This window comes from Leptinotarsa decemlineata, unplaced genomic scaffold (assembly GCF_025532065.1).
Source record: "Leptinotarsa decemlineata unplaced genomic scaffold, Ldec_3_MD MMD2_tig00026307_RagTag_RagTag, whole genome shotgun sequence".
Lineage (NCBI taxonomy): Eukaryota > Metazoa > Arthropoda > Insecta > Coleoptera > Chrysomelidae > Leptinotarsa > Leptinotarsa decemlineata.
The window spans coordinates 9,716,800-9,731,458 of record NW_027412681.1 but is presented as its reverse complement, the minus strand read 5'-3'; the positions used below and the strand labels follow the sequence as shown (position 1 = coordinate 9,731,458).

General features: G+C 35.9%; 1 protein-coding gene across 2 annotated transcripts in view; it reads right to left on the bottom strand.

The window, feature by feature from the left end:
* The window catches only part of LOC141485055 (uncharacterized), a 143,150-nt gene that overhangs the window by 68,065 nt on the left and 60,426 nt on the right, over positions 1-14,659 (bottom strand). For both annotated transcript variants that reach the window (XM_074180988.1, XM_074180989.1), the window contains exon 3: positions 1,990-3,061. In XM_074180988.1, coding sequence (XP_074037089.1) covers positions 1,990-3,061 — 1,072 coding nt within the window. The remainder of the gene's footprint in view (positions 1-1,989; positions 3,062-14,659) is intronic.

The window sequence follows — 14,659 nt, the reverse complement described above, 5'->3', positions numbered from 1 at the left end:
ATATCGTTCTACTAAGGATCTTAACTATTTTTGGGAAAGTTTTCAAAACCCAATCTAGCGAACCACCCTGGCTCCGTACGGGTACAATACTGATACTAAATAAAAATTTACCAACCGGAAATTTGAAGCCATGGAGAAACAGTAATGGAAAGATAATTTTGTTTTATGGACGCGACTTTTTTTCCGCAGCTGGCGCACCAGTTGAAATATTTGAAATTCCTTTTTTATTGCACATCTACATACAAAATTTCAGCCTCCGAAAATATAGCGGTACGGAAAAATAGTAATAAAAAGTACTTTTCTTATGTGAACGCGCCCCTTCTCCCCCACGGGAGACGTCCCAGTTGTAATATTTGAAAATTCCTTATAGCGCAGCTTACACCTGAGAAGCACCTTCATACCAAATTTGAGCTTCTTACTAGTACGGAGAAACAGAGATAAAAGAGTGTGTTTCAGTCAGTGACTAACACACACATATATCCTTCACATATATTCAGTGGGCATACTTGAAGACTAGCTGTAAAACAAATCATCTGAAAGAACAATTCGTTCAGACCAGTCTGAACTCCCTACACTGTAGGTTGACGCGCTGACACCTGTCAGAAAACAACTACTCCCCTGACCAATACCACGAAGGGCGTTAGATTATATCTGACAGGTGTAGTGCTGGATTATTCACTGAAGTTATTCCTGCATATGGTGTTGGCGATACAACTGCCGCAATAGATTTTCAATTATTGGAACACACTTGCAGACCGATTTCGGGCTGTTTGGCCATTCGTCAGTGCAAGGTAGTGTATATCATCAACATAAAGTCGATGATTACCGATAATTGAACATCTAATTCCTTCAGAGTATCATTTCTCGAACTAGGCTGAAGCATACAACAAACAATATGTTTGTCATCGCCTCATCTGCCTGTGAACGAGTCAAGCATCCGCATATCTGAAATTTGCTTCTCACATATAGCCAGTATGCATATCGATGCATTCAGTTGAGAAATTTTCAGGAAATATTTTTTCAAATACGACTTGACGTACGATTTCTCACATAAATGTCCAGTGTTTGAACTCAAACTTTCTTATTTTTTCACACGCTTTTTACACGCTTTATATATTAGCTTCACCTGTATGTATGTTTGTTTGTCAGTTTGCTTGTAACTCTCACGTTTGGGATCTGTATTTGATAGAATCACCTACATTATTGCTTAATCGATTCGCGGACAGATGGCGCTGTATATAACCTCCTTGATAAATCAACATTATTAATTGATCTATCGCGGGCAGATGGCGCTGTACGTAACCGAAAATATCAATGGTCATTTTTCTAAACAATATACGGCTAAATATACTTTAAAAAGACTAAAAACACGCTTTTACAGCTTACCGAACTGAAAATGAGAAATAAATATAGTCTAAAAAACTAAAAAACATGATTTTAAAGAAGATCGAATTGAAAAGTTGAAAATATTTTTGTCAAATAAGCTTGAAACAAAAACGAAAGGAAAATACTATTATTATTGTGAAAAAAGCGTGGGCGCTTAGTGCCACATTTTTTGTATATCAAGCGCCTGTCGCCTGTCGCTTATTTAGAAAAAATATTGATCAACAAGCAATAGACTAAACCACTTATTCTTAGGCGTGGTTATATCATGCTGATTGCACTCATAGTATTGCTGAATAACAAAGTTGCCGTTGAAAAATGGAAATTCATTCATGAAATTTTTATATTTTCTGATATAACTTTTGGTATTCAGTATGGATTTTCATATTCCGCAAATTCAGGTTTGTACTCGAACATATGTAACTACATAATCAATTGCTGAAGTTATATTTCCAGTTCAGTTCTGAATCGTAAGGAAAAACTATCTTGTAATTTTCAATAGTACCCAATAACTAAGTTAGTTACTATCATGGTTCAAGGTACTGAAAACTTTGTGAAATGGGTTTTTTCATATATGAGTGACATTTATGAAATATAACTACTCACATACAAAGGAACATCAGTCGGTTTTGTGACAAATTTGACTTCTCCTTCTTCAACTGCTTTCACTCCGTAGTACTGTTCCCATACGCTCGGTTTATTATCATTCACAGCCTGTAGTAAGCTCTTCTTAGGAAACGTCGATATCTTTTTCGATCTCTTCAACAACGCTTCATTTGTACTAACCTTAGCCCTGCACAGAGTCCCGTAGATCAAAGTGTTCCGCACCAAATTTGGAACGCTCCCCAAGTCATCATGGACAAAAACCGCTGCCCCAGGAGGCTCCTTGAGAGAATCACTAAAATCACTATTAGATGATCCCGAGGGCAACTGATAAATATCTTCTGTCTCCGAAGAAATAGTTCTCACCCTTGAAGTACCACTGGAAGAGGAATTGCTCAGGGCTCGTAACACCGAGTTTTTCTTTCTACAGTTGCTTAGGTTCAGACACAGCCGTTTCATTTCTTCCTCTGAGGAGTGTTTTAATAATTCGAGTTTCAACCGTATTTTCTCATCAATCATCTTCAGCATATCTTCCGGAGCTGTGTTGTTTTTTCCTTCCAAAGTATCATTAATGCTGTTCAGTAGTTCCATCAGGAGGTCTTTCACGGATATATCCAGATACGTTTCTGAAGGCTTGTTTTTATCGGGCATATAACTCAAGCTAGTATAGAGAAGCAGAGCATCGTCTACCAGAGAGTCGTACTGCTCGATGAGCCTCCTGTCGTGCAAAGGCCAAATTGGTTTGGGTATGGGCTGGTCCACTTTACCTTCTGGAATGGTACTAAGAGTGCCTCCGCCTGAAGAGCTCGAATGAGAGGGTACTGTTGAATTGATTTTCACTCCTCTAGCTGCGATTCTGATGGATTTGACGAAAGCTGGATTCTGTTCAAGGATCACTCCTACATCTTCCATAAGTTTGAGGTGTTCATGGTAGATTGGATCAAGAGAGCTGTCCCTGTTGCTACCTCCATAGCCTGAAGATGTTGATTTCTCTCTGGAAGGAGGTGATTTTCGATGAGATGATGGTGGTTTTTTCGAATTGTCGTCATTGTTGTCTACGAAGAGAGGATTGACCCTGAAATGAAGAGAGATGTCAGTAGAAACATTTCGTCGAAATAATGCATGAAAAAATTATTGCACAGTGTGAGACTGAAATAGTACTAGGTACTATATATCGGGTGGTTGTTAAAGTCATCTTGGTTTTGAACAGATTGGAGTCTGGCTCCCTTACCCTTACGGCTGACGTTTGTCAGAAGGACAAATGAGTTATGAGTGAATGATGGTGGCGGCATGAAAATTCTCAGACATCAGTACTGCCATTCATGGTGTACCACTACCTGGCTGAGGTGTGTGGGTGAACAATAGTTCATCTGTTGACGAGGGCATAAGGGTCTCATTCTACAGAGTGTCGAAGGCTTCTGAATCTGAAGGGATCGTCTATAGCATAATCCATAGCTTCTTTAAGTAACGGAAAAAGCGATCGGTATGATAATCGAAGTCAGGTCGTCGGCGTGGTAGACGTTGTACTTAGCTCCGACCCCAACGTGGGTTATATATGTGACAAACTGTGGCCGCTCATCGTTTCGAGGTTTGACGCAGTACACCTCGAACACCACTGTTTAATAACTTTTTCATCAGAAGAATTGCGTGTATGTGAAATAAACTTCCTGAGAACGTGTTTCCATTGCTGTGAGAGCACCTTGAAGATTTTCCTGTAGTGCTTGTGTTTTGTCCTCGGGAAAAAAGTCCTATAGTCCGAATATCACCTGATTCGATTTCCTGCGACTTATATCTGTGGAGAACATTGAAGTAAAACGTGTCCAAGAATCTTGTTTCTTGCAAAGCCACTCACTAGTGTATATAAAATCTTTGGTAAAATTATTTTAATATATTATCATTATCATTATTATTAAGTGTTTTCTAAACGATAAGCTGATCGAGCCCTGTTCTCGAAGCTCCAACATAGTCAGGAAGGCGCGCTAGCATTATTAACCGATGACCACAACCCACACCGTGAGGTAAGTGATCATTTGGTCTAAGGATCATGTGCTTTAAGCAGACGCAATGAGCCAAGAATGACAACCTTCCACATTTGTCCGGCCAAGATTTTTGCCATCGTGCGACAAGCCGGCATGATCCTGAGACAAAAGAGTAGAGAGGGCATCATTCGACTAAGGAATCGAATAACCAGGACAACCATTACAACAAAATGGTCGGGATAGAGTCCTATCCTCCTCTTTTCGGACAATATTTGTTTCACCGGGAGCTGAAAACTCTATGACTAATATCGTCTTGCTTTGATGGTCGAGAACTACATCAGGCTTATTAGCTTGTATGAGCCCGAAACTCATTCCATTGACAAGTACATCTTTCGAAATCATACGAGTACACGATAGAGAAAATAATTTTCAAAAAGAACTCAAGCAGAAAAGGTACACTTGCGATCAAAGTTAGAAGACTCTATTATTATTAGTTTATACCGGTGAGTATTATCTATTGACAATGATATTTACGGTAGTACTTCTATTCCTGAAGTTCGTCACATCTTGTAAATACTTCAGAATTAGCTAACAATTACCATTAAATTAGTAGGAACGGTATTGAAAGGTGAATTACACAAGAAGTACGTGTCTATGAAGCTTCCTGCTTATCGAATGAGCTGGTTAAGGTGTTGAAAGTGAAGAATGAAATGAATTTTACAAATTTGTTCAGTGAGTAGTTGTTAATAAAAACCAATATTTAATTTTATAATAATAATAATAATAATAATAATAATAATAATAATAGGTCTTTATTCATCGTAATAAAAATAAACAGTAGAAAGATATGATGAAACATAATATGACGAATGGGCGAGGTTCAGCTATTATAGCTGCTTTCAAACCTAACCTTTCAAACTATAAAAAAATGCATGGTATCGTAAATAAATAATAAATTATTATAAAATAAAATAACTATAAAATAACACAAAATGATAAAATCGCGATATGGTAAAACAACAACTGGGAAATCGAAACCTATTTGATAAGCATGAGGACAGTATGGTAACTTATTGACTCGTTGACATTAGAGCTTTGAGTCTTTTTTTAAATTTCTTGAGAGGTAACGGTTTGAAGTCTACAGGTATGGCGTTATACAATTTAGCTGCCATGTATGAGAAACTACGTGTAAAATAGCCGAATTATGATTGGATATAAACAAGAGGTGTTGATTGCGACTGTTATTGTTGAAAGATAGTGAAATTAGTTTATCACGCAGATAGGGTGGAGTTCCGGTTTGCAATATTTTATGAGTGAACGTGAGAAGGTGCAGTTCTCTCAGGGCATTAAGTTTCAGTCAACCTGAATTCTCAAAGGATGAGCTTATGTGATCGTATTTACGGATTCCATACGAAAATCGAATACAACTATTTTGTATTTTCTGAAGACGCCGATCATCAGTTTGTAGTAAAGCTGGTCCGTAAATGCTATCACAGTAGGCCAGTCTTGAGAGTATCAGAGACTCACAGAGGCTGAGTTTCAAGTTTTTAGACATTACAAGTCTGTTAGGATATAACTGCCTCAAAATATTGAAAGAAGATTTGCATACGTAATTAACATGTTTTGTGAATCTAAGTTCGGTGTCAAGCCATAAACCTAAATTTTTACTTGCCTCTACAAAAGGGATAGCGTGATTATCGATGTGAATAGATAGAGATTCACGCACCGTACTTCTTCTATTTTTTGGTCCGAAAAGCATAACTTGCGATTTATTTGGATTGAGTTTTAAATTGTGTGCACAGGATATATCAAATAGCGATTTAAGATTTCTATTGATGAGTTTTTCGACCTCTTTAGTTTCATGAAAACTGAAAGACGTATATAGTTGGGTATCATCGGCGTAGTGGTAAATTTTGCATGTCTGTATGTATTTATGGAAATCATTTATGTAGAGAGCAAAAAGAAGTGGTTCCAACACTGAACCTTGTGGTACTCCATATCTCCTGACCAATGAAGTAGATTGTTCACCATCCAGTATGACATTTTGAGTCCGTTCTGATAAATATGTGTCTGAAAGAGTTACTGCGCTGCGAGAAAAACCAAAAAACTGAAGTTTTTTACACAAGATAAAAGAATCTACGGTGTCAAAAGCCTTGCTGTAATCAAGCAAAATGAGACATATGAATTTTTTTCCATCGCATGACTTGAAAATATCATCAGTGATAAGGGTCAGTGCTGTTGTTGTACTAAATTGTGGGCGAAACCGCGATTGCACGTCATTTCTTACTCAATTTTGCAGATGATAATCCATGATATGTGTATTTTCATTATGTTATAACAACCCTTCAAAATGATTTTTATCCACCAGTGCAATTCAAATTGTTCAATATATTCATGAAGTTATGGAAGAAGAAAATGATTCAGTGAATGTAAGTTCACTTGGAAAACTGTAATCAGTCCATAATTTCGAGTCGAATAAAACCCATTATTCCTGATGTCCCTCAGGATTCTCACTTAAGCCTGTTTCTGATCGGTAAATCCATCAGAGATGTGGAGCAAATGGTACAATTCCACAAAAATAATCATATATGCAGGTGATCTCGAAATCTTTTGATCAATTGAAAGTATTTCAAACTTTGTTTATAATCAAAGTGACCTCAATAGTCTTTCCAGTTGTTGAATGATCAATATACGAACATATTATTGGAGAATTCAGAACATACATCGATAAAATTGTGAGAAAAACGGAAAGAAACTCGCATGTTAGGGTTTATTCTGAGAAATACAAAATAAAATTAAAATAATCTGTAATCACAATGTACAAAATATCAGTGAGGTAAATGAAATGGAAAGTTGTAGAAAAACAAACTTGTTTTGAAAAACAAACTCGTGAATACCTCAAATTGAAGGTTTCAAGTAGGTATACTGTCATCTTTATAAAAAAGAATCAATTTTGAATTCATATGATCTGGAATATGTTCACGGAATATAAAAAATTATCATAAATAATCCTATGGCATTGTCAAAATGTGATTCCAAAATTGTGAAAAATAGAATTTAGTCAGACTCTCATGAATGAAAAGCTGATTATCATAACAACTCTTTGATGATGAGACCCATCAATCCTTCTGGATGCTGTTACACTGGCTTTCCAATGATGAGTCATCAATATCAAGTCACTTATGATGCACTGTTTGGATTCTTTGGTATAGTAATGAATATTACTGGAGTTTTTTCACACCAAACCGTTATTTTAACACCTCAACACGTTTTTCGATTACCAAGTGATAATCTTCAAGAGGAATATTGAACTGAATATATACAGCGTGACTTACGGTCGATGGTAGGTTAGACGTTTCTGGAAAACGCAAAGCATGATTTTTCTGAAATTTTCACCTCTCACATTTCCTTACCTGTTCTATCGATCTAAAATATTTTCAGCATTGCGGCGTTACCACTTCCACCAAAAAGTCCTAGCAACTTTATTTTTTTGAATGGAACACCCCGTATATTAATACATTTTTGGAATTACTCTGGTATTTTAATACTTTTTTGTTGATAATGTCCTATACCTATTTCTATCTGTTTTCGAGATAAAAAATAAATTGTGCTAAATATGGTCCAAAATATAGCCTTAATTGAAATTAAGTACATCAGTACTCTCAATTCATGAAAAGTTTATATTTCAATGATATTTTAGACGAACTCGAAATATTCAAATAACACCAAGAAATCGACTCCATATAATATAGGGCGTGCTAAAATTACTATTATTTCCATTGTGCATTAAAGTAGTCAAAAGTTCATTTTTTCAAATGAAACACCAATGAACAAGAGGAAGTTTGTAAGATTACAAAATAATTTCCTCAACTATGGCTCCATGTTAAAAGCGCCTTCAACATTACCAAAACCTGTTACTTCAAATGAGGACAATACTGTTAACGTTTTGGCATATTTTTATGCATATCCAGAAGCTTCCATTCGCAGTGCAGAAAAAGATTTAGGTGTATCACATGCTTCAGTACAACGAATTTTGAGAAATCACGGAATGCATCCGTATAAATTTACCAAAATTCAAGCTCTAAAAGCAGAAGACTTCGAACGTAGAATGCATTTGTGAATCCTTTTTGATTCATACACAGGAAGATCGGGAATTTTAGTCAAAAATTATTTGGAGCGACGAATCAAAATTTATGAGGGATGGTATTTTCAGTAGAAGGAATAAACATTTTTGAGCTGATCATAATCCTCATGTTACGAAAGGAATGGGTTTTCAAGAAAAATTTGGCCTGAATATTTTCTGTATTCTGAAGAACACTAAAATTAGCTTTTTTATTTATGAAGACACACTGAATGCAGAGAGATATCTCCAAATATTAAGGACGACTGTAACCGATTTTCTTGAAAATTTGCCTTTAGAGGAATATAGGAATTCGTGGATTCAACTGGACGGAGCGCCAGCTCATTCCACCCAGGAAGTTTCCAGGAAATTTGACGAACTCTTCGACGATCATTGGTTTAGGCGTTTAGGGCCGTGGGATTGGCCACCGAGATCACCCGATCTCACGCCACTTGACTTTTTTATGTGGTGTTTTGAAAGAAAGGGTATACAGTACTCCAGTGCCTACCAAAGAAGAATTGCGACGGCGAATAGTGCGGAGTATTGAAGATCTGGATCCCCAGGAAATTGAAAAAGCAACCACAGGTCGTGTACAAAAAAACATTTTGAAGTGTTTAGAATGGATGGACAACATTTCCAGCATTCATTGTGAAAATGTGATATTTTGTTTTCAATTTTGTTATTTTGAATCATCCTATTCTGTTATTGTCTATACTTTCACATGTTTTAGCCCACAAAATCTTACTTTTTACCTAGAAATGACTGATTTTTGGTACAGTTGTTGCCTGGAAACTTTGAGCCATAGTTAATGAAATTATTTTGTAACCTTACAAACTTCCTCTCGTTCATTGGTGTTAATTCAGGATACATTTGGTTGAATTTTTTACACGTTCTGACAATGATTTGATCACTTTGTTCATGTGTGTAATAAATAATTTCATAAGAACTTCGTTTGAATAATCGATATTTGCATTCATTTTGGAAGATGATTCGAAACACCGTCGATAACTCTTTGTTAATTACTTATAAAAGTAACCGAACTGCTATAAGCTTGATAATTTTACACTAAATGCAAATTCTAAAAAAAAAATGTTTCTAGAAGAAGCGACTTTATTGAGAAAATTTGACGATTGAGGTATAGGGACATGATATATCATCTTGAAGCATTTTTCACTATCTTTCGAATTACCGAGTAATATACAATGGGTTTCGTTTGAAAAAATGAACTTTTGACTACTTTTATGCACAATGGAAATAATAGTAATTTTAGCACGCCCTGTATGATATGGAGTCGATTTTCTGGTGTTATTTGAATATTTCAAGTTTTTCCAAACTATCATCAAAATATCAACTTTTCGTGAATTGAGAGTACTGATGTACTTGATTTCAATTAAGGCTATGTTTCAGACCATATTTAGCACAATTTATTTTTTATCTCGAAAACAGATAGAGATTGGTATAGAACATTATCAACAAAAAAGTATTAAAATACCAGAGCGATTCCAAAAATGTATTAATATACGGGGTGTTTTATTCAAAAAAAAAGTTGCTAGGACTTTTTGATGGAAGTGACAACGCCGCAATGCTGAAAATATTTTAGATCCATAGAACAGGTAAGGAAACGTGAGAGGTGAAATTTTCAGAGGAATCTTGCTTTGCATTTTCCAGTAACGTCTAACCTACCTTCGACCGTGAGTCACGCTGTATACATACGTATATTATCCTTATTTATACCATACATACATACTCCTTTTGAGTACCTACCTGTTGAGTGTTTTAAATTAATTTAATGATAGTGCCTTTTCTATTAGTCCTAAATTAATATTACAATATTACGAAAAAAGATATTGTAGTATTGTAGCTGCGTATTCTAGTTTAGACCTCGCATAGGCATCAAACAGTGTTATAATTGTATTAATATTCTTGAATTCTCTGTTACTCCTTATAATAAAGCCCAACATTCGATTCGCTGATGAAATAGCCTGGTCTATGTGGGAAGTGAAAGTGAATTTATAATCAAAAGGGATTCCAAGATCTGTCATCTCATTTATTCGACTAACTGGAATGCTGTCAATAACATAAGAAAATTCTATTATATTCTTTTTTCTAGAAAATGATAAAATGTAACATTTCGATATATTCAAACGTAAATGCTTCTTGGAACACGAGTCGAATACTAAATCAATTTCATTTTGTAAAATTAAGCAGTCTTCATAATTGTCAATTACTTTGTATAACTTTAGATCATCAGCGTAAAGAAGTTTTGGGCAGTTCATCATTTTCGCCAGGTCATCAATGAAGAGCAGAAATGAAAGAGGCCCCAAGTTCGAGCCTTGTGGTACTTCTGAGCTAGGTGTGTACAAAGAGAACTGAAAACATTCATGTTCTACGTATTGCTTTCTGTCAAAGAGATAGCTTGTGAAAAGATAAATGAAACTTCCAGAAAAGCCAAACGATGATAGTCGCTGAATGAGGATATAAAAATCAATTTGGTCAAACGCCTCTTGCATGTCCGTATAAAGTACGTCAACTTGTTGCTTTTGGTCTAGAGCATCTGAAACATGTTATGAAAGGCATGCAAGATTGGTCACACATGACTTTTGTTCCACGAACCCATGTTGATCGTCCGATATTATATTTATGATCGAGTTATAAATAAAACCGTATAGAATTATTTCGAAAAGTTTCGAGAAATTGCTTATTATAGAAGTAGATCTGTAATTTTCTATAACAGTTGCGTCCCCTTTCTTCAAGATAGGACATACTCGTGCTGTTTTCCAAATCTCCGGAAACGTAGATGTTTTCAGAGAAAGGTTGAAGATGTGAAGCAAAGGGCTTAATAAAGGGTGGATACAATCTTTTACTAGAAAACTCGGTATGTGGTCCGGTCCAACAATTAGTTCGTTTTTCAATTTCTTAGTGGCCTTAATAATATCTATCTCATTAATATGTTTGATATTTATACCCGGAAAATTGTTTGAAAAGTTATCTAGCATACCACACAGGAATATCACGAATGATATCCGAATCTTATTCACTGTTATCTCTTTTTCGCATTGTTCATCATCGCTATTGGAATCACTACACTAGACATTTTTTGGTATTAATCATAACTGCACCACTATCGAATTACAACACTTGAGTCCCGATCAGTTCCTGAACTCAATACGACGACGATAACCATCCACGCATTCCCGATTTATATTCGTCACCGTAACGTGACTTCAAATTCAATTTCATGACTCTTCAGCCAATCATAAAACTCAGCTAGTGAAAATGACTCAATACAAACAGTCCTTGTGGACTAGCTCGCTGCCGGTTCAATTCTATGTATTGGTTTTTTCGGCCTTTGAGAGTGCCGCCAACTTTAAGTGTGCACAATGCCGATTACTTCGACTATACACAATGCCGTTTACTTCGACTATATACGATAGAGAAAATAATTTTTAAATATGACTTCAGGCAAAAAATATACAGTTGTGATCGAAGTTAGATGACTCTATTATTTTTAGTTTATACCAGTGAGGATTATCCATCGAGAATGATATTTACGGTAGTACTTTTATTCCTGAAGTTTTTCACATCTTGTAGATACGTCAGAATTAGCTTCAGTACCCAATTTCGGTCGTGAAAGAGAATTCGCAGTGAGTACTAGAATCCATTCAAAAAAATGTGTTTAAAAAATGTTTTGATGAATGGGATGTTAGTCGGTGTAAGTGTATCATTTCGGAAGGAGCCTACTTTGAAAGCGTTTCATATTATGCATTTCGTTGACAAATTCCCAGTACTTTTTTGACATAGTAGTATACTTTTTGATATCACGAATGACTTTTGTTTGACTATCAGAAACCTATTCATTATACAAACTCAAACAGTGAATACACCGCATACCTTCATTTTGTCACGTGAAATTTAATGTTTCCATAATTATATCATCATCATAATAGTCAATGGACCAGTAAACTTTCAAATATTCAAATACATTATCAAAATCGTTCAAAATATGGTCCGTAAAGTAGTTTCCTTTCTAGCCAGAAGATGAAAAAAAGCGTGTCTCGGAGATTCTTAGTTTTACCACAGAATGGAGAACAAACTGCCAATTAAATGAATAACAATACGTTATTTGTCAAAGATATTACAGGCAAAGGAATAGAAAGCGCAACTTTATACGAAAATGATGGTGTTCTTGAACGTGTATGTGATATGCTCCATTTATTCCTTGTATGTGCAAATTTTAATTGTTATATGCAAATAACGGAAAAACTTCGTAATACTCGTAAGGCCCAATTAGTTTATTGTTCAGCCTTGGTGTTATGTCATACTGCACACTTTTCAAGACAAGATGATTTCTTTGAGATAACTGCCTGTCAATATTCGGCGATTTATGAGTGTTGCCACATTTTTGTTTGTACAATTTGATCATAATACAGTTGGTTAATATTCAACGTACGGTTATCAATCAAAGATTCTTCAGCAGTCGAGTGGTGAACGAACCCAACTATTTTGACATCCGTTCCACTCATTCAGAAGATATTGAGTTCAGAAATGAAATGAAGTCGTGCCTGGAGCCTGGAGCCTTCATATAACACATGGGCTGAAAAATCCAAGAAAGAGAATGCGTTTTTTGTTCAAAATTGGCTTTATTGTAGAACGATTTATCATTTGCCTCAAAATATGCCTCATTTCAATCAACAACCTCTTCCTTCGAGCGAAATTTCTTACATTTGAGCATTTTTTTGGAGTCTGATAACAGCCAATCATCGCTGGGAGCCAAATCTGGCGAATACGGTGGATGTGGAAGCAATTTGAAGTCCAATTCATGTAGTTTTGCCATTGTTTTGATTGACTTGTGAAACGGTGCGTTGTCTCGATGAAACAATTTCATTTTCTTTGAGTCTATGAGTATTACATCACGCATATATCAAAATACCAAGGCCATAACCTTTTCTGCTGATTGTTGTGCTTTCAGGCGCTTTGGACGAGGTTCACCAGTTGCTTTCCATTCAGATGACGATCGTTTTGATTCCTGAGTGAAGTGATAGATCCATGTTCCTTCCATTGTCACATATCGACGCAAAAAGTTTGGTTTGTTATGTCAAACATGGCCAAGCATTGCTCAGAATCATCAAGACGTTCTTGTTTTTGGTCAACAGTGAGCTCGCGTGGCACCCACTTTGAACAGACCTTTCTCATTGCTCATGCAGTATAAAGCCGACACGTTCTTTTGCTATTTCCACAATGTCAGCAAACTCACGCAACTCCAGTTTTCGTGGATTTTTTGTTTTCTGGTGTTACTGCTTCATTTGAACGTCCACTGCATTTTGCATTATCGTTGCCTCTATGACCAGGTTTGAAGTCAGCAACCCAACGTATAATTGTTGTTTCTGATGGAGCGAAGTCCTTATAACACTTTTCGGGCCATTACTTTGCTTGAATGATGTTTTTTCTCATCAAAAAGCAGTGTAAAATTGAAACTCGAAATTATTTTTGATTCATTATTTCGAAAATAACAAAAGTAGTGTTTCTCTCAGCACAATAACACAAATTTATGAGTAGAATATCAAGAAATTTCAACAGCTCTCTTTTGAAGGTTAGTACTAACTGAAAAAGCGGTGAATGCAATAAGACTAGCGACATCTATGTGATGGACCCGATACTTTTCAGCCCATGTAGTAATTATTCGCTAGGGGTGGAAGAAAAGCTGCATGTTATTTTATCTGTCTAGCTCTTCCACTATGGCCCTCAATCGAACCAAAATGCATCATCCAATGATCAAAGCATTTCGAAGAGCTCCTTCAATCTCTTGGAAAGAGTAGATATTACCAGGGCCAAGAAGCTCACTATTTATTATTCAATGTCTATCAGCGCTGTTTTTTTAATCTTGAATAAATTCAGTCATTTTTCCAAGCAATGAAACATTCAAATTACACCGTTCTATTCTTCTAAAAAAGCGGTTCCCAAAAAAAAAGAATCAATCTGTCAACATTCAGAGCTCTAGAGTCACATACTAGTGGGTTTGAACTGTATGTGCATAACTACAGTTCCTGAGCAATTGAGAGAGTCTAATTAAGTAACAGGATAATCGAGAAAGTAGAAAGTCGATGCGTTTTTTTGGTTCTGTCAATTATTTGAAACTCGATATAATGAGAATAGGAAGGAGCTGGCCTCAGATGAGCAGAAAGGTTATCGTATTCCTTTTCCAAAGAAATTTTCTGCTCTTTGATAAGAGCCGCCGCTCAGAATACACTGAACCCATTTATTTCTCCTCCTTTCTTTCCATGACACTCATTCTGATAGTCTTATTCCTTATCATATGTTGTATATGTATTTAATTAGATGCTCTTGAATTCTCCTGGACCTTCTTCTACTTTCGCAGAAGACACGTAAGCTGACTCTGTGTCTCTGTTGTTGTGACGTTTTAAAACTCTATTTTGTTCAAGTGTCTTCTGGGTGGAAAACGTTCAATGGGTAGCCTTAACAATTCCACCACGAACGTTTTTCCTTGTGCATTATCAGATATATTTTCCCACTATTCCTATGTTCCTTACCGTTTGGCGGAGTTATAAGCTTTTTC